We start from the raw sequence: 23,583 nt of genomic DNA, 5'->3' as shown, positions 1-23,583 counted from the left end.
AATGGTTTAGAATTAAAGTTAAGAATAAACAAGGACATTTCCTTGCCAAGGAGAGAATTCGGTCCAAAGTGATGACATATTGTGTTTTTTTTTTTTTCTTGACACCCTCTTTTCAGATTGATCGCGATATGATATTCGTTGGGGGCCGGACAACTAACAATGACATTACACCCCTTAGCAGACGTAAAGTACACGTGGTACGGGCTGACCAATCAGACCATTAGCAGGGGGTATTTTGGGTATTTCACCTTTAAAAATCAGGTATATTTTCGAAATGAAGTAAAAATTTTGTGGGTTATGATTGGGCAGCCGTAAGCAAGAATTTTTCTTCCTAGCCACGTAAATGAACACAGCACGCGAAAATTTCACATCTTAAATATTCGTGTGAAGAAACCCGATGCGTCAACTGAACTAGTTGCCGTGACGAGTGAGTGTTAGGGCGAGTGGAGAGAATATAGATAGTTTAGTGCGTGAAGAAAGCTGCAAACAATAAAAAACAAAGCAGGGGTTGACGTTTAAAGCTAGTAGTAGAGGATCAGATTCAATGGCGGGTCTTTCGAAATATTCGGGGACCTTTCCTTCTGACACGTTTTTTTCCAACCTCATTTCTCCTCGTGGTGTCCTTTTCCATGCGTTTTTTTTTTTTTTTTTTTCCTTCTTTATTTGTCCCGGTGGCTTTGTTTCACTACCATCCGAGCTCACAGCTCAAAATCAAAACCAAATAGACTACTTGCCATCTTTGACTCCCACATCTTGAAATGTATTCATTTATTTCAATCAATCATTACATTTTGAAGAATAAGAGGAGGATCATGACTGCCGACGCTGGCCGCTTCACTCTCTGATGATCATGGGTTCCTCAACGGCGTCGTTTCACAAGTTCCTCTCCCTCCCTTCCCACACCCACACCCACACCCACACCAAAAATGTCGCAACTCGCAACCCTTTATTCTCAAACTCAAGGCCACTTCTTCTGCTTCATCAGAGGTGGCGTCATCATCGTCGTCGTCGTCATCGGCTTTCTCTCGCTGCTCTAAACGCACCGTTTTGCCTCATTTCGGATCGCGGACCCAGGCGCAATGTCAGGCTGCACGCTTCGGTCGCCAACCCAGCTTCCTCCTCTAATCCGTCGACTTCAAAACGCGTCGTTTTGAGCTCCCTGTTGACCATTGCTCTCGCCGTCGGGAACAAGGTCCTCTACAAGCTCGCACTCGTCCCCATGAAGAACCACCCCTTCTTTTTCGCCCAATTCACTACCTTCGGGTAACTTTAATTCTTAACTTTTACTACTAAAGCTTGAATCTTTTCTGTAATCACTGTGATTCTAATACTGGGTACTTGTTTTTTTTGTTTGGTGCTCAGTTATGTGATCATATACTTTTCAACATTGAAATTCAATTCTTAACTTTTACTACTAAAGTTTGAATCTTTTTTGAATCATTTCTGTAATTACTGTGATCGTAATAGTGGGGGTTTTTTTTTTTTTTTTTCTTGGGCTCAGTTATGTGATTATATACTTTTCAATACTGTACCTACGGTACCGTTCTGGGAGGGTGACGGATGAAATGATAGCCCTTCCCAAAGCTCCATTTGTGGCCATTGGTGCCTTGGATGCTCTCGGAGTCGCTGCTGGGATGGCTGCTGTAGGTACTGTACCCGGCACTTTCTCATTACTTTCGATTTAAAATTCATGTCTACGTGTATTCATAGATAGATTTGTTTGATTCTTTTGATTGAGGTGAGTGAGTTTGTTAAGACAAAGCAAAGCAATGCACTGCTTGTGATGAGCAATGAAATTGCTCTGACTGAGTTAGAAGTGTACTTTTTTTTATTGATGGTTTTGGTGTTTACTTTTTTGAATTGTATGTATCCTCAACAGCCATGCTTCCCGGACCGGCCATACCCTTATTGAGTCAGGTATATTCTATTATCTTAGCAAAAAAAATAAAACTAACCAACAAAATACAAGCATGCCTGAGTAGGTTATTTTACCTACGGAAGTCATCCCTCAATTTAAGCTACTAATGGGATGATGCTCTTAAGAACCTCAATTAACTTATCAATGATGTATGATCAGTATTGTGCATAGGTCGTTAGAGTAGATATTGGTATTCATTCCATATTGGAGTGCATGAATGGAAGGCTTGCTCATCAGCAATGTTGAGGCATTCCATTTATCATTGGAAAAATAACTTATTTAATGGGAAAACGTTGTTTACAATCGTTGTGAGCAGTATTTATGGAGAAGGTGCTTGCAACCCATGGGGGGGGGGGGGGGGGGGGAGGGGGAGATGAGAAGAGACCAGGTAGGTTGTGCAGATAGTCTGTCATTGGCCTACGGTTGTTGGAATTATCCGTGCTGCATTTAAGGGTCATATTGACTGTGGTAAAATATTAAGAAAAAGTCTAGTAAAGAGAAAGGAGATTTGTGTCAACCATTTAGTTTCCATTGCAGTTTATGAAAACAAAAGGAAAATATTCTAAAGCTTCTTTATCATGTTGGACATGTAATATATGAGCCGATTGGATTTCCTACCAACTTAGCTTTATTTTAGCTCATGCCAGGCTGAGGTTAGTCAAGGATCAATAGTCAAGTTTGGGCTGAATTTCTAATAGGCATAATCAGCACTAAACATTTGGAGAAAAGAACTCCTATTTGAGCTTGTCCTTTCCTTAATCTGTTGAGTAGACAGAAGAATTCACATTTAGCAGGTTGCAGACTTGCAGAACATTGTCCTGCTATCCCTGAATATATAATAGAAATAAGATATGAATTGTTTTGGTTGACAAAACATGTGAATGAAATTCAAATAGCATGTAAAACATCTATCGTACTCCAGAGGTGAAGGCATAATTGTTACTTTACTATTATATATTTTGAGTTTTTTGTGCCAGTAACATGTGCAAACTTTGTCTCCTCAGTTTTCCTTTATGTTGCAATATTATGCAGACAATGTTGGTGTGGCAGCTGGGTTTTTCTTCTCTTATCTTGGGAAAAAGATACAGATGCAATCAGATTGTTGGCTGCATCCTTGTAGCTGTAGGTGTAGCACTAGCTGTGGCAAGGTACCTTAATGACTTAATCCATTCTTCTACAATTCAAAGACCTGCTGCTATTTAGTTATATTTAATGCAGTCTGATTGCTTTATCAATTGATTTGTGACACAAGTTTTTGAAAGGCTCCACCAGCAGTCGCATGGACATGTTTCTGATTATATTAATATAATACCGAAAAATTGTAAACGGTCTTCATGCTCATGTCTCATGCGGTAGATAACTTGAAAGAAAATATCAGACAAAATGAATGAGGCTACCCACAATAAAGACATTTAAAGATAGCAGTTCCAGAAAAAAAAAAAAAAAAAAATTCTGTCAGTTGCTTGAACAATTCCACATCTGTTCTTTATTTCCATTCCAGTGAAAGATGCAATTTGTCAATACGGAGCACAATTGAAAAGCCTGGGTATTTTGTTCAGAAAAATGAACAAGTCATATTCTTCCAACTGGTAGATTGGCACCCTCTTTGAAAGTCTGTCTGCAGTTTTTGTTTCTATTTTGCTTGCCTTTGTACACTTTCCCAAGAGTTTGTTTAGATCTAGGGCAGTTCTATTCACACTCCAAGTTTGTCATCCTGCACTTTTGTGCGTATTTCAAATAAATTAAAGATGGATTTTGGAGTCTAGGATGACAAACTTGACCTTCTTCTTCTGCTTTGGGCGTTCTTTTATCTTCAATGCAGTGTCAGCAGAAGTCACCTTCTGCATCATGTTATGTTAGAATTGCTACAAGAATCCCATCTTCTTTTGGAGGTAGATTTTACTACAGTGGATATAATTATTAAATAGAAACTTAACTATATCTATTGGTGCATGAATTCCTTGTCCCTCGTCTAGTCTAATGATTCTCTGTGATCAGTGTTCATGTTTTGCTTGTTATTTGATTCTCTCTTATTTGCTGATAAAGCTTGTCACTTGACACTTATCTTTCTAAAACTAATTTTTGTAATTCTCCTGCAAACAACATGAATATTTTCTCTGTATTCATTTAGAAGGTGAATGTTGTCGGTAAACTGTGATTTTCTAGTGAAAGTAAATGTCCACATTGTTAAACTTGAGCTTCTGATGCTTATTTGTGTTTTATGTAATTGCAGCGGGTCTGATTCTGGCCAGATGCTATCTGGAGTTGAGCCTGTGTGGCCTCTACTAATGATTGCTTCAAGTGCTTTTCAAGCTGGTGCATTTATAATCAAGGTTTAACAAATGGATATTGTAAGTTTACTGGCGCACTTCATAAGCAAAATAATTAATCTTGATCTTTTGGTTTTGAATAGGAATTTATCTTTGTTGATGCTGCTGTCCACCTTAAGGTACGGCCTTGTCTATTGTGTGTTTCAAAGTGATTAGCTGGCATTCTGAATTGTTTTCTTGTTGACAAGCTAATTTTGCATACTTCCTCAAGTCATGAATCTGTTTTCATGCAGGAAAAATCACTTGACATATTGGTTGTCAACTCTTTTGGATCTGCATATCAGGTGACTATGCCTTTGCTTTGTTTAGTTAATATGTACTGATTTCTTGTTCATAAGGTCTTGATGCACCTCGGTATTGTGGTCCAATTGGCTAGACCATCAATAAAACATGAGAACTACAAAAATGGGCCAAACAATGAAGCCATCCTATGGCATTGATGTGTTTTATTTTTCTGGGCCCAAGTCTCAATTGCCCGCCTAAAGGAATTCTTTTTTTCTGTCAGTTTTATGTTTGCCTGTGTGTGAGTGAAGTGTGGAGTTAGTATGGAACAAACTAAGATATGGGCAAGGTACAGTCCAATAACAATGATATCGTAAGTAAGCTTTTGGAAAAATTTTAAACGTGCATGTCATAATATATCCAGGAAAGTATCCTTAACTTGGACATTAACCTGTCATAAATTTATTATACATTATTTATTTATTTGGAGTCATGGTCCTTTTATGTACTAGAGATGGTTGTATCCCAAGTTTCCAATAGTATAGGTTTACTCAATGCACTAGTATCCATTACATCTGATGAGAAAGAGAAGAGAGAGAACTAGAAGAGGGAGAGAATATGAATGTAAGAAAGATGGGAGCTGTTGAAGGTACTTTTGGTTTTCCCGACTTCTAGCAACCTGATAAACAGGTTACATCTGAGATTCAAACAGTACCACAAATTAGATCTACGCATCTAGTATTTTGATATTTTGTTTCTAGTATATTTGACAATTACCACAAAGCAGGTTTAGCTACAGTTAACCTAACTTTTGTCCTGGTTGTTCAAGCTATTTTTATTTTTTGTGTTGAGATTAGAAAAATAAATCCTTATTGTAACCTTTATTTCCTTTGACTTGTAGGCTCTTTTTGTACTTCTATTTCTACCTTTCTTATCCAATATGAGAGGCATACCATTTGCCCAACTTCCTACATATCTAAAAGACGGTGCTGGTTGCTTTCTGAATATTGGAGCTGGTGCATCAGGCAAGCTGTTGTATCTGTTTTCATTTTCTTTCTGTTTATCTTCAATTCTATTTAATTTTTTTTTCGTTCCTGTTGGGATCCTCTTACCTCTTGTAGTTAATAGAATAGTTTTTAAGATTCTGGATTTCTGGTATTACAAGCAAGAGACATTATGTTACACTAAAACCAGAAGATTGGTGAAGTTACATTTGAGTGGTGAATGTAATAACTCATGAGAACTATAAAAAAGTCATCATTAGGTTTTGAAGGGAAGAGCCATATGTTATTGGTTACATGATGGCTAGAAAATAATGAGGAACAATCATACAAATCTTAAGAGACAAAAAGCTCAACTGGCTTGACATATAGAAATAAACTACATGAAGTTCTTGCCAATTTAATTGTTCGCTTTTTCTTCAGGTTGCAATGGAGCTCCATTGCTCCCCCTGCTTTACGTAGCTGCCAATCTGTTGTTCAATATATCCTTGATGAATGTAGTAAAGATTTCTTCGGCGGTCGTTTCTTCTCTCGTTGTGATGTTGTCAGGTTCTCTCTGATCTCTCTTGCTTGGATTTGTATGTGACATACATAGGGATCTAAAATGTATTTTTTTAGCAAACTGTTGCTAATGTAGTGCTTTTGTTTATTCTGCAGTGCCAATCTCGATTTATGTTCTTTCCCTTCCATTGCCATATCTCCAAGAGGGTGCAACTTTGAGCCCCTTTTTCCTCTTTGGTAGTGCGATTCTTGTCTTGGGTCTTATTCTGTACAGCATACCCCAGCCTGCCAAGGATGGCTCTAAAATTAATTGATATCATTTTTGTTAGAGTTGCACGTTAATTTGTTACGTCTCCAAATCCAAATCCCGTTTCTAGTTTTGTTTTGTTTTTTTGTTTTTTTCTTAGGCTGAGTTTAGAATTGCAGTGAGAATAATCAACGGTGAAAAAACTCCGTGGTGAGAAAGATTAGCTTTTTGTAAATTGTGTATTTGCAGTTAATGTGTTAAAAAAGAATGAAAAAAAGTTGGCATTGTGTTTGGTTGAATTTGTGGAAAAGGTGATGTGGTTTATACAAATTGGCTAACATAGACGTGCTCAAAATAGGTGTTTCTGCATAGAAATTTGGAGAATCTCAGGTTAACAAATTGTTAAAATCAATCATCAAGCCCAACCTTTATAAATTAAGCATGTTTTTTCTGTCCATTAACTGTACTGCCATTGGGTTGGGTTTTTTCTTTTTCTGCTAGCTCTCAGCCTAGAGAAACCATGTACAGGTCATCAATGAGAGTTGCAGAGACATGGAAAGGCTATATATGTTCTCTCTACAAATGCCTGATCCTCAAATCAGTCCTGATCTTTCTAGGGCGAAGCTCTTGATATTCAGAGATCCGTTACCTAAATATTTTCTTTTAATTGTTGTTTATTTTATAAAATACCAATACATGTGGTATGTCTTGGTATCCAAGTTACAACAGAGATGAATGCTATGTAGGCCAAGACAAGCGCTTGTTCAGTACATTCCTTGTACGTGGAAAAAGAGTAAGAGGTCAAAAAGAAAGAAGGGAGCATAAAAAACATTTTAAAAATTAAAGGGATTCGTCAAAAACATTATGTTGATACCATATTGCATAAATACAATAAAACTAATTCTAATCACCAAAGTTCATTCTTGTACGAAGCTCATTCGTGCGTCAAAACCAAGGCAAATGGAGTTATGAAGCTGCATAAGTTTGTCCTTCAATGCCTCATCTGCAAAATGGGCCAAAATGGTCAATGCCTTCACAATCATGCAAAGCAAGGACAATGAACTAGACAGGATATGGAATAGATTCAAGCTGAAAATGGACCCCGATCAACTTCTGAACTTTCATAATTGAAGAACTTGATCTAATTTTTAACTTGTTACCATTACTGCCTTCTTGTGCAAAGAAAATATCTTACAACTATAATATGGCTCCTCACTTCAGTTGGTGTGTAATCATGTGACATGTCTACAACTATTTAAGAAAATAGGGGGCTGTCATGTGAAATCAAAAGGCTCCAATCCAAATCAAATCCCCAATTTCCCATCCTTCGGAAATGAATCAGTCTACAAAGTATTCTAACACGAATTCTTACTTAGACAACTATAATGATGGTGAACCAGGTGAATGATATATCTTTTCCCCAGATTCACTCAGTTGACTATCTAAAGACAATAAACCTCACAACTGCTGAAAGTCTAGAGACCCTTAAAAGCAGGAATCACAAGTCCTCTGCAGTAATCCTATTAAGGGATTATGCACATATGCAACCATAAAGGACAACAACAAAATTCAGTCATTCCCAGATGAGTTCAGATGAGTAAGAACAACAGAAGTTTTCTTTTGGTTGTCTTTACTCTATTTAACATGGTGCACTAAGTAATCAACTACGGGTCAGAAACTGTAATTATGTCAAGGACCTGCTTTTTCAGTTCCTAATATACACATGGTATTTCATACTCAATTTATCTTAATTAACTATACTATGAAATCACCTATTTAGTACCTCCACCACTTACTGGAAATAAGTAGATCAGCACTAACTCCAAACACTAGTGTGAGATAACAGTCCAAGTGAAAGAAAGAACTTCACGGATGAAATTAGTTGAGGAACTAAGTATATATATTTTATATATTAGACTTGATAGTTTATATAAGATCATATTTGACATTTCGTATACCTTGCGCTTCTTATGGCCCCTCATTCCACCTCTTCCACTTCTTCCACCTCTTCCGCTTCTTCCACCTCTAGCACTACTGAAACTCGACATCTCATCATTCCCCTCTTCCAATGGTAGAGTTTTAATTTCCTCATAGAAATTTTCAGTCAAATCAAGCAACCTGATAGAAACAAGTTGACAACGGTCAGCCATTGACTTTTTCTCAGACCAATAAATATCGCATGATTAAAAAAGAATTAATAAGTAAATGGTGCCTACCCATTTCTTGACTTTAGTAAGTGTTTTGCCTTCCTTTTCTCTGCCTTTGTAATAGGAGCACGAGTAAAAAGATCCTCTTCTATCCGTGCCCGCTCATCCAACTTTGCCTTAAATCTTTCTAATTCTACACTTTCAGCTCCAAAACTTTCCACAATCTGTAATTTGACATCACGAAAAAAAAAGAAAAAAAAATTAGAACAGTAAATACAGCATTCATGCCGGATAACCCCCCAACACCCAAGAAATCCAGGCAACAACAAACCTCTTCAGGTCTCCCTTCAAAATCATCAACCATGTCCCTCACATAACGACTATGCTTAGACTGTCGTAGAGTATTCTCCTCCTTTCTGAGTGCATTTCTTTCAAATCTTGAGGACTTATCTTTCTCCATTGAAGTTGGTGCAATTTTGGGTGGTATATACTTGCCATGATCCTACAATACATGAATACGGTCAAACTTTAACAATGGTTCACTAAGTGGCAAAAAATAATGCCAAATATTGTAGTGATATGCACTTCACCTCAGAAGTCAGGTCTATTTTGCTAGGAATCATTTCAGGGTTCGGGCGATAACTCAACAAATCTTCTGTTTTATTTGATTGTGATTGCTTCTCACTTGGCTGTATGTTATCAGTTGTGCTCGCGGTAACCTTAGTCAGCTTCTCAATTTGGTACTGCATCTTCTTGTCAATAGGTCGAATCTGTTGCCAACAAAAGGGTGATAATTGAGTAATGACTGATTAAACATGTTAATAGAATTACAGGGGGGGAGCCAAAGACAAATCCCTAGAGCCACAGACCTTTTCCAAAAACAACCTTGTCTCGACAAGGCTCTGGACAACCGGATGTCCACTGATTGAGAGCCCTTTAGCCTTGCGAAGTAAGTAATAGACAAGTGAAAGGCAATATTGCAGAAGCAGCATATTCTTGGCTTCAAGATAGTGAAACCCTTGGGATGTCGGATACTGATTTTCTTTCACCTGATAAAGCAGAAAACAAAAAAAAAATGAAGTCTATTTTTGGTGTAAAGCATGCTTGATATACTACTGTGCGAGCTGGGATGCCTATAATATAGACTTGTTTTAACAAAATATCTTTGCTTCCCTAAAGTTGAAGACAACCGACTTAAGAAAACCAGCTTTATTGTGGAAGTATTTTCCTAAGAACGAAATCTGCAGGGGCCCTGCATTACGTTCAAGCCAAACATTTGTCCTAACCTACGATGTGACATAATAAATAACAAACACAACCATATTGAAAACAGGGATAAAATACCTTGGCAGTTAAAGCCCTGACTTTGAAATCAACTACATCTAATCCTTCCTTCATTTCCTTCAACACAGCCGCAAGCTGAGGCGCTTCTCTGAAAAACAGAAGCAATAAAAATGAAACATAAAATACTGAACTCAAAACCAAACTATCATAATATAACTTTCACAAATTAGACTTACTTGTTTACTATATCTTCCTGGCCTCCATTTGAATTTGAAGCATCCTCCATGGCTTTGAAGCTTCAGTTTTCTATGCAATGTGAAAAAGACTAGTTAGAAGATTCGGTTTTGTCATAAACAGAACTGGAAACTCCTAAAAAAAAAAAAAAGTAAAAACCTTTTCCATGGCCAAAAATCAAAGATAAACATCAGAATCATCCCAGGTAAAAAAAAAACAATCATTGAAACTTACCCTATGCATTAAAAATCACAAGTTTTCGTCATCAGAAGAATTCATTTACATCGTATTTTGAGAAACACTGAGATTAGCATAGAAAATCCACAACGAAATTGAAGACCCACCCCCCAAAAATCAGTACAAGAGTGTAATCAAATACCCATCGAATGAGTTTTGAAATCCATACCTGGAAAAACTGCGCTGGAAAAAACAAAAACACGAAAGGGTGAGGAAGAAAAACGCGAGAGGGTTTCAGAGCACAAGTACTGGGGGGGAGGCACGCAGCAGAGGGAAGGGTTTAGGAGCTGGGTTTTGCTGGGCGAAAAGACTAAAAAGTCCTCCTTTAAATGAGACTGTTTTCTGGAAAAAACAAAACGGAAACGGGCTCTGTTAGTTAGCTCGATGTTTGATAAATATATGTAGCTCAAGCTTAGTTTAATAAATATATGTAGCTCAAGCTTGAAAGTGACTCAAAGCCTTAGAATCATTTCACAAACTTGTTTATCATATTATGATTTTTATTCCATGCAAGTAAACGTGCTATAATTAATTATATCTCATGCGTAATCGGCAATTCCACCGTCTTGGTTAAACTCATGATTTTAAGCAATAATGCTTTCTGCATTCAGCTTTTAATTAGTCTAAATGATCAGTTCAACTTTTTTTCTTTTTTTTTTTGACAAGAAATTCAGTTTAACTTCACCACTTTGGTTGTCATATAGTTTGTCATCGAGACTTCTGTGTTTTGTTTGTTTTTTGGATAAAAAAAATAAGAAAATAAAAAAGAAGTAAAGAAAAAAAAAATGATCATGAACTACGTGTTGCAAGCTGAACCATGAGCTCACTTCCACCCCACTGCGAGTAAACTTGGTTGTACTGTTGTAGGCTTTTAGTAATGATTGGTGGGGACCCACCAATCATCAAATCATGTACGTATTTGGTTTGTTTGACTTTCTCTCTTGAGAGGAGGGAAAGCTAGCTTGGGAGTTGCCCGAGTTGGGGGTGAGAGATAATATGTTGCGATCGATTTCAGTAGTGTTGCTCCTCCTGTGTTTTGTCTCCTCCTCTTCCTCAGTCGACTCTGGTTCAGAATTAGAATTTGAAATAGAGACGTCCTCAGCAGAAGAAGAATATAGCAGAGATGACTTCCCACCCCCTGGTGGCTTTGTCTTTGGTGCTTCCTCCTCTGCTTATCAGGTCTCCATTTCTTTCATTTCCTTTTTCCATCTCTACACACACACACATATATATTTTTATTAATAAGTGTTGTATTATTAAGGTGGAAGGCGCCGCCGACCAAGATGGGAGGACCCCAAGCATATTTGACACCTTTGCCTATGCCGGTCAGCTACTCAGCTTTAATTTATTTTTTTTAATAACAAAAACAAAATTACAGAACAAAACTACAAGAATAGCTGATCCAAATGAAACGCTGGAGACACTGTAAAGAGGAGGCTATTAAACCAAACAGAAGTATTAGAAAGGTCACGTCCTAAAGCAACTAAGTGATTAGCAACAAAATTTACGACTCAACTTTAATTATATCCTCAATTTGCCTATAAACTGCATATGTTTGGGAGGAGGACTACCCTGTCAAGTCTTACTCTAATCTAACCAACAGATAGTAAAGGGGAAACAAAGTTTTTACGATTTAAGTTTGACTTGTCAGTAAGTTGCTGAACTTAAAATTTTCAGGGAATTTTGATGGAGCCAATGGAGATGTTGCATGTGATGCATATCACAAATACAAGGTAGGTGGTTTGTTTACTGTCGAAATCATCATTTTACTATTTCAATGCTTTCTAGTCAAGCAGTTGTACAGGAAGCCATCTGTCTCATTATTAGTTAGCTTCATGCAATAATCACATTTAAAAAAAAAACAATGTGATTTAGTGTTTATGCATGATCAGGTTCACTCAAACTCTTGCAGGAAGATGTGCAGCTCATGGTGGATACTGGTTTGGAGGCATATAGATTTTCCATCTCATGGTCAAGGCTTATACCAAGTACGATTAGCCAGCTAGCTGTTCCTCATAAATAAACAGCAGGTGGAAAAATGGTTCGTCTTCCTCCGTATTTACTTGATTCATTCTATTTCTTTCAGATGGAAGAGGAGCTGTCAATCCAAAGGGTCTTCAATATTACAATAATCTTATTGATGAACTAATCACCCATGGTTGGTACCATTATTATCTATCATTATTATTACATATACCACTGTTACCTTTGCAATTTGGGAGTTGGACTCTTAATTAAAGCGAAAAACATAACTCTCAATATGCTCATATATAACCATTCCGTCCGTTTATGAATTTTTTTTTCAAGCAGGAATCCAGCCACATGTTACTTTACACCACAGTGATCTCCCACAGCAACTTGAAGATGATTATGGAGGATGGGTTAGTCGAAAGATTATGTATGAAACTTACATTTTACCGGTTATTTAATGCAGCAAGTAGAAAATTTTGGAAATGAACATGACTGAACCTATTATTTGGATGCAGAAAGGACTTCACTGCATATGCAGATGTGTGCTTTGAAAAGTTTGGTGATAGAGTTTCACATTGGACTACTATGAATGAGGCTAATGTTTTTGTACTGGGAGGTTATGACATTGGATTTCTGCCACCACAACGCTGTTCAGCTCCATTTGGTGTAAATTGCTCAAGGGGTAACTCCTCAACTGAGCCATACATGGCTGCTCATCATATCTTGCTAGCTCATGCATCGGCTGCTAGATTGTACAAGAAAAGGTACCAGGTATGATTTGGCTTGCTATTGTCCAGCTCAAGAACAATGAAAGTCTTCCTGCATCCTCTACAGTTTCTTATGTTTCTTGTGTTTCTAAATTTTCATTCTAGGTGCATGTTTTAGTCTTTTTAAGGCATCTTCTATCAGTCATTAATGTATTAGTTTCATCAATTATCTTATGCCCTTAATTCAGCTCATAGTAAAGAGATCTGCTACTTCTAGTCGTTTAATCTGAGAATAGTAAGCTCTATGGTAAGAATATATAGCTGATCAGTGAGAATGTTTTTGAGCATGCAGGAGAAACAGCATGGATTTATAGGGATCAATGTCCTTGCCATTTGGTTTGTTCCTCACACAAAAACCACTGAAGATGAACTTGCCACTCAAAGAGCCCTTGACTTCTACATTGGTTGGTAAGAATGTTGCATTCTGCCACACCTCACACACACACAAGTCATCTATTAGTCTGATATGAGATTAATTGGGTCTAATTTGTATTGTAGGTTTATCAATCCCTTGGTGTTTGGAGATTATCCTGATTCGATGAAAAAGAATGCGGGCTCAAGACTTCCTGTCTTCACGAGTCTTGAATCCAGAAGTGTTAAGGGTTCATTTGACTTCCTGGGACTTAATTATTATTACACAGATTACATCAAGGACCACTCCAGCAGCCTGAAGATGGAGAACAGAGACTTCAATGCAGACGTGGCAGCTATTCCGATATGTATGTGTTTTGTATTTGTACAGACTTGCTTTACTGACTCAACCAACAACAAATTCATTCCACTAAACAATGTCCAACAAACTGGGTTAGTATCTGTTTTGCCAAACTATTGGAATTGAGGATAGTTCATCTGGGTAATGATATTCTAAAACTTATCTTTGTCTAAACCTGTGAACTAAAAATGAATAGTCATGTTCTCCAAACTTGAAGATCTACAAAATGTTAAGTGAAAACTATTTTTATGTTTAGTTATAAACAGTTATGTTTGATGAATTGATCGGGAAGATTTTCAGCGCAAAACAAGGTTTATCAAATAGTTCTGGCTTTATTTTGACTCAAATGGTTCATTAATTTTCATGATTTTCTAACAGCATTAGTGCGAGTTACTTGAGGGTAAGTTTTGTCTATAAATGAATTAGCTTATGAAGTTTATCTAAATGTGCAGCTATGCGAAGTAATTCGTCAGCCTTTGAGGTAGAAGTTTGAATATGAAATCTAGTGCTGGTTTACTCTTGGGATTTATTGCAGTGGACTAGTAATTTGTTTGTTTCATACAGTACTCGACAGCTAGCTGGGGCCTGAAAGGACTGTTGGAATATTTCAAGCAAAATTTTGGCAATCCGCCTATATACATCCATGAAAATGGTATCTCTCTCTCTCTCTCTCTCTCACACACACACACACAAATTAGTGATAGTGTGTTTGTTATGAAATAAGTTCTGTATGAAAAATTTTACTTGTTGGATGTATACATCCAAGTTGCATGCTACATCAATCATTGATTTCTAGCATCCTACAGTTTGATAGAGAGAAATAAGTTAGCAGATGGATAGGGCCATTGGCAGGAGAAGCATTCGTTAGGAATTATATTTACACCGGATACAGAATGTTTCTAGATGGCATTTCCGCAATTTCAATTCTTTCAATGAGCAGTTGCAGGTTTTAGTTCAACTTTTTGCTCACAGATAAAACCAAAATGATGCAAAATATAGAGATGGTGGAAATTGAATTGGAAGGGTTTTTTTTCTTTAGAAAGCAACCGCAAGACACTGGACAAATGCTCTGTTTGGACTCTTGAACAAGGCAACGATACAGATGCCAGGGTCAATGTAATGTGGCATTCTTTAATAAAGTATCCTACAGATCGCTCTGCCACCCCATACTTAGAAAGATCAAAATGCTAAAATCATTTCTCAATTTACAACAATTTGAGTCCTCTTGTTTCTGAAGGGTTGGTGCAGATAGTGCTCAAACCATGAAGAGATCAGTACAGTATGTCATAGAACATGTTTTGCTTCAGTTTTCCTTTCTACTCCTTCTTCGTCCTTGGCCACTGTAGTAGTTGCATTAGCTGCATAACACTTTAATTCACTATTTTTCATCATCTCAATGGGAAAGTCCGGCATCATATCTGTTTTAGGTCAACGGACACATCGCATGTCATCATTAAAGGACTGGCTGAGGGTAAAATATTTGCGTGGACACATTGGGAGTCTGCTCAATGCTTTAAGGTACATCTACTTTGTAAACTACAAATTGACCTTGGCCGATACATATTTTTATCATATTATCCATATTGCAAGTATTGATGTATTTTCTTTCAAAGGAATGGATCAAACACCAGAGGGTATTTTACATGGTCGTTCCTGGATTCGCTTGAGCTGTTGGATGGCTATAACTCAAGCTACGGCCTATACTACGTTGATTTGGACGACCCTGATCTGAAAAGACATCCTAAACTCTCTGCTCATTGGTACTCCCAGTTTTTAAAGAGGCAAAATATCACTGCAGTCTGATAATGCAATGGTAGAAACCTTGCTACATGATCTCTCCATGATAGTTTTATTAAACAAAATTGACTGAGGTGATCTGGTTTATGGGTGCACATGTATGTTGGATTAGAGGTGTTATCTCTTTATTTATTCTCGCATCTGTTTTCTTGATTTCTTGTATGCTGGATTAGAGGTGTTATCTCTTTGATGAGGTGTTCTGATTTTTGCCACCCCTTCTAGACTCAATCCCATTTTTTGTTCTTGTGCTCATAATATGTGATTATAAACAAGTGAAAGATGCAGATAACTGGAGATAGGAGGGCTAAATCCAACCACTGGATAGCCGCTCCTGTGTTGCATTTTCTAGGGTTATTTGCTTAGCTGATAGCACTAGGCAATCCTCTCAAATTCAAATTCAGAAAACATCTGTATTACCACATTTAGCACAGCTAAATTCTAGTGCCCTGTGTTACAACTCACAAGGACTAGAACTTGCATAGCAACTTTTCAGTTCTATAAGACAGAAACTCCAAATGATTCAATTTGTGTATATGCTCTAACTACTTTATTATTTCACAACTCCATTCATATATGCATGCACTCAACACTCTTATTAATAGATGAACAATCCACACTTCGTAACCAAATGACTGAATATGTTAAGAGTAACCTTCAAGGATCTTACTTGGTCCTTGCTTTAGTTGCTTACTGCTGGTGAGCAGCAGTCGACGAAATACGAAAGAAAAGAAGACTAGGATTTCCTCCTTGGAGAAGATTGTTATTACTTATTGACTATACGTGGAGAAAATCATCGGCCATTGGGAACTAGAACCGAGCGTTCTCTAAATGAGGGTGATCTTATTTCCTTTTCATCTATGGCGATGCTGTGGGAGTCTGGGAACTGGCCGGTGTTGGCCACATGGGATCGGATATTGTAATGTGTACCCATTAGTTTTCGTAATATGCTGACTCTATAGTTGTTACCAACATGAAGATCTGTGCAGCGACGTTGGATTTATGTATGCCTTTTGACTAGGTTAATGGTTTGGGCCACAACCAAAAGAGATTAGCAAACATTGGACTGAAATTCTAATAATTGAAGGTGAAAAAAAATACCCAAATTACGGGGAGAAGTGTAACTTAGCCAATATAAACATTCCCTGACAATTCAAGCTCCTGAATGTTAAACAAATTTACAAACTCTATACATGATTATATTGACATCACGTACAGGTTCAATTTTTTTTATTCTTACAAAACCATCTTTGCCACTTTTCCAAGAATGGCGTTAAAACAACTGATGAGTGTACATAGAATATCCGGTTGGTCAGAAAAATCATGAGTCTGATCGATATGAGGAAAAAGAAGGGCACTGGCTACTCCTATGACAGCAACAGCAACATAACACCAAGAGTCAGAGAAAAGATATTAAGTTAACAATCTGAGGTGCATCACCACTTCACTTTCAGCTGTCTTTCTCTGCTTAATCTCCTCTTAAAATTCATCCTCGGATTGGTCCTGATGTCTCATCCTGGAAACATCGTTTTAGGCCACTCAGGCCTTGTCGAGATGAAAAGTCCAGTCTCCTCATGTTATCTACAGAGGATGGTACTTCACTTATGGCTGTGCCACTTATAATAAGAGTTTTCAAAGAGATCATATTTCCTATATTCTTGCTCAAATTCTCAAATCTCGAACAGCCAGAAAGAACAAGAGTCTTAACATGAATCAACTTATAAAAGTCCTCCGGAAGGTCCTTGAGCATTGTGCAGCCTTTAAGATTTAGCAAGGCAAGTCTCCGAAGAAGTCCAACTGACCAGTGAATCTCTGGCAAACTCACACAGTCTTTAAGGATCAAATACCGTAGCTTTGGGAGGTGTGAAAAGTCTGGTGATTGTTTTAGGTAATGTGAATGACTGAGATTAAGTATCTCCAATTTCCCAAGCCGCTGTTAGACAACACCAAAAGAAGAAAAAGAAAAAATCAAAAATCCAAGGGGAAAAAGAAGAAGAAAAGGAAAGCGTGATGCAATGTATTAAATCAGAGGGAAGATGTTTGAAAGTTTCTTAATATACCCAGGAATACTCCCAAACTCGTACAAGATTGCTGTACCGCAGGTCGACAGAAACCAGGTATGTCTCATTAAGAAGCTCATTTCGAATGAACTGTAGAGAGAATCCTCGAAAGCAGAGCCACCTTAACTTTTTGGGAAACTTGTCGCAGTCTCCAGTGAGTTGTACATGGTTGAGTTGGAGCAATTTCAGTCTCTTCATGTTTCTAAATGATACTGTACTGAAACTCATGTTGTCAGATCTTTGCAAATTTATAGCAAGTCCTTCAGTCTCTTCAGTTCCCTGTTAACAAAAGGCACTAAACTAATAAAAAGATTATTCGCATGTGAGAAAATGATTTATCCACAGGCGCGCGGAAGAGTCATGAATGCATTCTAACTTTCTTACTGCCACAATGAAATGACTGGATTATGGACATTAGAATATGAAATTAATGAAGCAGTACTATTAGCATTAGAGATGGGATGGTTTGAGCACTGCTTTTTCACTATTACTATTAGAGATGGGATGCCTATGCTTGTCTTGATTGGGCTGGGAGTACTTACAGATTCATCTGTCAACACATCTATTACATCTTCCTTACGCCACAATCTACTACGTCTTTCAGGGCGGTTTGGGGATTCTTCACGAACAACTTCTCTGCCCATGTCTCGAAGCAAATCATGCATCATGAGCTTGTTTTTCTCACTAACAGTTACAAGGCAACGTTGGAGCAGGACACTGATTTCTATTTCTGGAGAAAAACCACATCCCTTGAGTATTTTTATGACATAGTTCTTGTCCATTCCGATGAAGTAACAACATATATGGAGGAATATGTTCCTCTGGCTCTCATCAATTGCATCAAAGCTTATTCTGAGCCTTGACTGAATTCTGACATCAGGAATTTTTTTCAATTTCTTCAGTGTGCTAATCCAATCTTCTATGCTCCTTCCAAAGAGGAAAGACCCTAAAATTTCAAGAGCAAGTGGTAAACCTCCACAGTAAGTAACCACTCTTCTTGAGAGTTCGATATAATCTTCATTAGGAGAATGATTTTGAAAGGCATGCCAACTGAAGAGCTCAATAGCTTCTTCTTCATTCATTTCTTGGGTCAGATGTATTGTATCCACTTTCAGTAGTTCTAGCAAATGTCGATCTCTTGTTGTTATAATAATTCTACTTCCCGGACCAAAGGAATCACGCCTTACAGCCAATGCATTCAATTGGTCCTCATGATCTACATCATCAACAATGAAAAGTACCTTTTTCCTTCCAAGTCGTTCTCTTATCACATTGATCCCTCTAGAAACATCACCTACCACTATCTTGGTTGGTTTTAAGACATCAGAAAGAAGTCTTTCTTGCAGAGCAATCTTACCATTTGAGTCCTTTGCAGTTTCCCTAACATCTGCTAGGAAACTTTTACTGTCAAAATTATGATAAAATTTGTTATAGATGGCTTTGGCAACTGTTGTTTTCCCAATTCCACCCATACCCCAAATTCCAACCATGCGAACATCATTATCTAATCCAACACCTAAGCATTTACTAATATTGTTGATGTCATAATTTGGTTCGACAAATACTTTTGACTTTTCAACTCACTCCACGTAGGACGCGTTGAAATGTCAAAGAGTCCACGTATGACTCTGACCTTTCAACGCACTTAAACCTTTCATCGAGAAAGAAAAGATAACCATAGGATGGAAATAACCATGGCTAGCGAGATGCCTCACTTTGGTAATCCAAGTCTTCAACCTTGGATCGCCACTTCTCAAGTCTTGGACGGTCACCATATGATTGATTCACCATCTTGGATGGCAAGACAAAAGCATATCGTGACCTGACTATCAGGGAAACATAATCCAAAGGAATCAAGAGCCTCAACCCCCAAGAACAAGAGTTCGACCTCCAAGCTTAAAACTCTCGACCTCTAAGGATCATGACCACGAGCTCCAAGGCTAAAGCCTCGACCTCCAAGGCCACGCACATGCAATCGTCATGAAGAAACATGGAGCACCAATCAAGGAGAAATCTCACCAACCATGCCAAGTGTCAAGTTCCGACATAAGGCATGGCTCCTCGGCATGGCCACGAGCAATTCAAGGAAAAGGGAAGCTCGGATGTGCGACACCTGTCTCTTGACCCTTCACCAACCGAATCAGACCACAACGTCGTGACACCTGTCACGTACCAACTCTGTCAGCCCCCCCATCCTTGGAGTGTCAGTAGGCAGAAAGTAGGGGTTGACACCCCGATTTTAGGGAAGAGCCCATACCTTTCCTCTCCACCTCAACTACTCCTTCCCCTATAAATATCAATCATTCACAAGTAGAAGGGGGGACTTCAGCTCTCTCTTCTCTCCCAACACTATGCCGAAATATCTATGCCATGAAGCTCTGCCAGTTGGAGGCCCAGCATCAGATGAAGGAAGTCTGAGAAGAGACCATCGACTTCACCTAACAGGCAGCTTGGAGGCCCAACATCAGATGAAGGAAGTCCGAGATGAGACCATATATCAGCTTCACCCAACAAGGAGCTAGGATGCCCAACATCAGGTGAAGGAAGTCCGAGACGAGACCATCAGCTTCAACCAACAAGGAGCTTGGAGGCCCAACATCAGATGAAGGAAGTCCGAGATGAGACCATCGACTTCACCTAACAGGCAGCTTGGAGGCCCAACATCAGATGAAGGAAGTCCGAGATGAGACCATCAGCTTCACCCAACAAGGAGCTAGGATGCCCAACATCAGGTGAAGGAAGTCCGAGACGAGACCATCAGCTTCACCCAACAAGGAGCTTGGAGGCCCAACATCAGATGACCATCAGCTTCACCCAACAAGGAGCTAGGATGCCCAACATCAGGTGAAGGAAGTCCGAGACGAGACCATCAGCTTCACCCAACAAGGAGCTTGGATGCCCAACATCAGGTGAAGGAAGTCCGAGACGAGACCATCAGCTTCACCCAACAAGGAGCTTGGATGCCCAACATCAGGTGAAGGAAGTCCGAGACGAGACCATCAGCTTCACCCAACAAGGAGCTTGGATGCCCAACATCAGGTGAAGGAAGTCCGAGACGATACCATCAGCTTCACCCAACAGGCAGCTTGGAGGCCCAACATTAGGTGAAGGAAGTCCGAGATAAGACCATCAGCTTCACCCAACAAGCTAGGAGCTTGGATGCCCAACATCAGGTGAAGGAAGTCCGAGACGAGACCATCAGCTTCACCCAACAAGGAGCTTGAATGCCCAACATCAGGTGAAGGAAGTCCGAAACGAGACCATCAGTTTCACCCAACATGGGAGGTTGGAAGCCCAAGACTAGGCACAAGACCATCGAGGCCATACCTTTAGTCACCCGAGGTAGAAGACCGAGGCTGCTTATGTTGTCAAACTAATTCAAGGGCGAGACATGCCCATTTCAAGAAGGACGAGATAGGCCCACTTCAAGAAAACAACCCCACCACTTTACACTTGGATTTCAACGAAAGTCTCGTTGACTCGTTGATGCCGAAATTGGCATCAACAAATATCTTCAACACGAGAATCAATTCCAACTGGGTAGACAGCTAAATTCAAGTATGGGGTGGTCAGCTGTCTGCATATCTCGTCAACAATGCTACTGATAAACTCTGCTTCAGGCCTGTCAGTTAGATTCAGAAGTAGAAATAACACTCATCATGCAATTACAATATTAAAATGGATTAATATCTAATCATTTTATTCATAGTGACTGTAAATTGCCTGAGAAAGACCGGAATCAAAACAAGGGTGAAGCTCTGTATGTAGACAACTGGGCACCAATTTTCGTATACCCTCTCCATTCCAAATCTACCTTCTAGTGTGTTTCTTATAAGATAAAATGTAATCTTCTTCGATATAAAATTAAGATGATGCAATATGTAAAAGCATTTTACCTATTCCTTAATTCTACTCATCTTTCTGGCCCCAGGCAGTTTCTTCAACAAAACTAAAGCCTAAAGAAGACAGATCGAGAAGGACCAAACTGAAAGGAAACTAGATGATCAACCAAAAGGGAAAAGGGGCAGAGAGCAGCAGCATAAAGTTGTAACTGTTACCTATCAGCGATATCGAAGCCGGCCAAATTTGCAGCTCCTTTAAGAGCAGCTCTCCACTTGGCTATCTTTTCTGTACCATGATGTCTAGCTTCATATTTCTTTCGTACATCACTAGACAATTCTAACGTAACCATTCGTCCCATAACTGCTGCTTCTATAATTGGAGTTCTCCACTCATGTTTCTCAAATGCCTTACCAAAACTACCGGCCTGGTTTCTGACATGAGAAGGATCAACACGATAGAATATTGGGAAGACCAACTGCCCCCGTGTTTTTCTACACTCCATGATGTGCACCAGCTCCTCAAGACACCAACTTGAATCCGCGTACTTCTCTGAGAAGACAATTAGAGAGATCCTACACTCCTGGATTATCCGCCCCAATTCCTCTGATATTTTTTCCCCTCTTCTTAGTCCCTCGGCATCCCAAAACGTGCTGACTCCCGCACGAATTAGTGCCGCGTAGAGGTGGTCCGTGAAGGTCCTGCGTGTGTCTTCACCTCTGAAGCTCAAGAACACGTCGTAGGTTATCCAATATGTGTCCCAGTACAGTGAGGACGGTGGCTCCAGTGGTGATGATGACGATGAATGCCCCGGCTGGAATGATGACGATGATGGCTCCGTTGACTTCATTTCTACTGAGGACAACGGAATGCTGAGGCAGGATCAAGTCGAGGAGTCTTAAGTCCCACGGTTGTTGATTTTTATAAATTATAATTAAATGAGGTGGAAATTTGCTGGCTAGGTTGTTGAGCAGTCGTTTTTCATCTTTCATTTTCTGTTAAGTTTCGTATTTGGGAAAATTTCGCAAACAGTACATCAAGTAAAGGCCACTAATAATTCTTATACATAAAGTTTCAAACCAATCATTTCGGTACACGAAATCTGAAACTCGACCCACTATCAGTACACGACGTCAATGACGCTGTTAATTTGACACCAAAATGTCTATTATGCCCTCAATTTTATTTTATTTTTAATAATTTTTTTTTTCTGTTCTTTTTTTTTTTGGAAAATTACTGGTCCCCCCTTTAACTTTTGGTGCGTCGACAGTTCAGTCCCTGTTATTCCAATTTTAACCGATAACTCCCCAAACATTCAAATTTCACACAATTTGATCCAAAATTACCATTTTACCCCTCACTTATTTTTTTTGTTTTTTTTATTCTTCTCTCTCTCTTTTTATATATATATATATATATGTGTGTGTGTGTGTGTGTGTGTGTGTGTGTGTGTGTGTGTGAGTATATATGTATGTATGTATGTATGTATGTATGTATATATGTATGTATATGTGTGTGTGTGTATTTTTATTCTTCTCTCTCTCTTTTTATATATATTTATATGTATATATGTGTGTGTGTACCAAATACATAAACACATTAGATATATATATATACATACATATATACAGATCCTATCCAGAGTGATGCCTCGCTTTGAAATTTCAGAGCGAGGTTAGGGTTTAAGGTCACTTTTCGATCGCATATCCACATCTCGACCGTTCAGTTTTTATGTACTAATGTATAGATCATCTCTGCAAAATTTCAGCTAAATTGATAGTCGTTAAGGCATTGATAACTGCCTTAAAGCTAGTACGGTTCAGGTTGGACATATTCAGTTCGTCCATTGGTTTAAGCGAGTTAGATACCTTAACGATCATCAATTTGGCTGAAATTTTGCAGAGATGATCTATACATTAGTACCTAAAAACTGAACGGTCGAGATGTGGATATGCGACCGAAAAGTGACCCTAAACCCTAACCTCGCTCTAAAATTTCAAAGCGAGGCATCGCTCTGGATAGGATCTGTACATATATATATATATATATATATATATATATATATATATATATATATATATATGTATGTATATATATATATCTAATGTGTTTATGTATTTGGTAAGTCTATATATATACTATGTTTATGTTTCATATTATAAAAAAAATTCACAACTTTTATATATCTAATGTGTGTATATCTATATATATATATATATGTATGTATATGTATATGTATATGTAGATATATAAATATATGTATAATTTTATACATATATGTATATGTAGATATATAAATATATGTATAATTTCATACA

The 23,583-nt window shown here is 38.3% G+C and overlaps 4 protein-coding genes across 5 annotated transcripts in view; 2 read left to right on the top strand and 2 right to left on the bottom strand.

Moving 5' to 3' along the window:
- The first annotated feature begins 678 nt into the window (after window positions 1-678).
- On the top strand, window positions 679-6,518 carry LOC133742438 (protein CLT2, chloroplastic-like). The gene is made up of 10 exons (XM_062170093.1): window positions 679-1,263; window positions 1,502-1,647; window positions 1,880-1,917; window positions 2,951-3,066; window positions 4,152-4,251; window positions 4,332-4,367; window positions 4,482-4,532; window positions 5,372-5,495; window positions 5,895-6,020; window positions 6,129-6,518. Exons 1-10 carry the CDS (start codon window positions 845-847, stop codon window positions 6,284-6,286), a joined length of 1,314 nt encoding a protein of 437 aa, XP_062026077.1. The 5' UTR covers window positions 679-844; the 3' UTR covers window positions 6,287-6,518.
- A 518-nt stretch (window positions 6,519-7,036) lies between these two features.
- On the bottom strand, window positions 7,037-10,433 carry LOC133745209 (uncharacterized). The gene is made up of 9 exons (XM_062173231.1): window positions 10,291-10,433; window positions 9,887-9,956; window positions 9,711-9,798; window positions 9,236-9,415; window positions 8,957-9,136; window positions 8,698-8,868; window positions 8,436-8,590; window positions 8,178-8,337; window positions 7,037-7,222 (listed from the first exon to the last, which is right to left on the bottom strand). Exons 2-9 carry the CDS (start codon window positions 9,934-9,936, stop codon window positions 7,211-7,213), a joined length of 996 nt encoding a protein of 331 aa, XP_062029215.1. The 5' UTR covers window positions 9,937-9,956; window positions 10,291-10,433; the 3' UTR covers window positions 7,037-7,210.
- Window positions 10,434-11,010: 577 nt separating this feature from the next.
- The window catches only part of LOC133742437 (beta-glucosidase 11-like), a 26,194-nt gene continuing 13,621 nt past the window's right edge, over window positions 11,011-23,583 (top strand). The window contains exons 1-13 of one of the 2 annotated variants that reach the window (XM_062170091.1): window positions 11,032-11,300; window positions 11,383-11,446; window positions 11,799-11,854; window positions 12,034-12,109; window positions 12,208-12,279; window positions 12,432-12,519; window positions 12,608-12,863; window positions 13,152-13,267; window positions 13,358-13,578; window positions 14,024-14,052; window positions 14,136-14,223; window positions 14,999-15,089; window positions 15,185-15,596. In XM_062170091.1, the coding sequence (XP_062026075.1) occupies window positions 11,118-11,300; window positions 11,383-11,446; window positions 11,799-11,854; window positions 12,034-12,109; window positions 12,208-12,279; window positions 12,432-12,519; window positions 12,608-12,863; window positions 13,152-13,267; window positions 13,358-13,578; window positions 14,024-14,052; window positions 14,136-14,223; window positions 14,999-15,089; window positions 15,185-15,374 (1,530 nt within the window). In that variant the 5' untranslated portion in view covers window positions 11,032-11,117 and the 3' untranslated portion in view covers window positions 15,375-15,596. Of the gene's footprint in view, window positions 11,301-11,382; window positions 11,447-11,798; window positions 11,855-12,033; window positions 12,110-12,207; window positions 12,280-12,431; window positions 12,520-12,607; window positions 12,864-13,151; window positions 13,268-13,357; window positions 13,579-14,023; window positions 14,053-14,135; window positions 14,224-14,998; window positions 15,090-15,184; window positions 15,597-23,583 lie in introns of those variants that run through there. The other variant, XM_062170092.1, reaches the window with a different exon arrangement.
- On the bottom strand, window positions 16,479-18,922 carry LOC133706679 (disease resistance protein RUN1-like). Its single transcript, XM_062132225.1, has 3 exons — window positions 17,968-18,922; window positions 17,426-17,704; window positions 16,479-17,298 (listed from the first exon to the last, which is right to left on the bottom strand). The coding sequence occupies exons 1-3, from the start codon at window positions 18,913-18,915 to the stop codon at window positions 16,852-16,854; spliced, it is 1,674 nt and encodes a 557-aa protein (XP_061988209.1). The 5' UTR covers window positions 18,916-18,922; the 3' UTR covers window positions 16,479-16,851.

Source organism: Rosa rugosa, chromosome 4 (assembly GCF_958449725.1).
Source record: "Rosa rugosa chromosome 4, drRosRugo1.1, whole genome shotgun sequence".
Taxonomy (NCBI): Eukaryota; Viridiplantae; Streptophyta; class Magnoliopsida; order Rosales; family Rosaceae; genus Rosa; species Rosa rugosa.
Note: the sequence above shows the minus strand (reverse complement) of the source record. Positions and strands in the feature narration are given on the sequence as shown.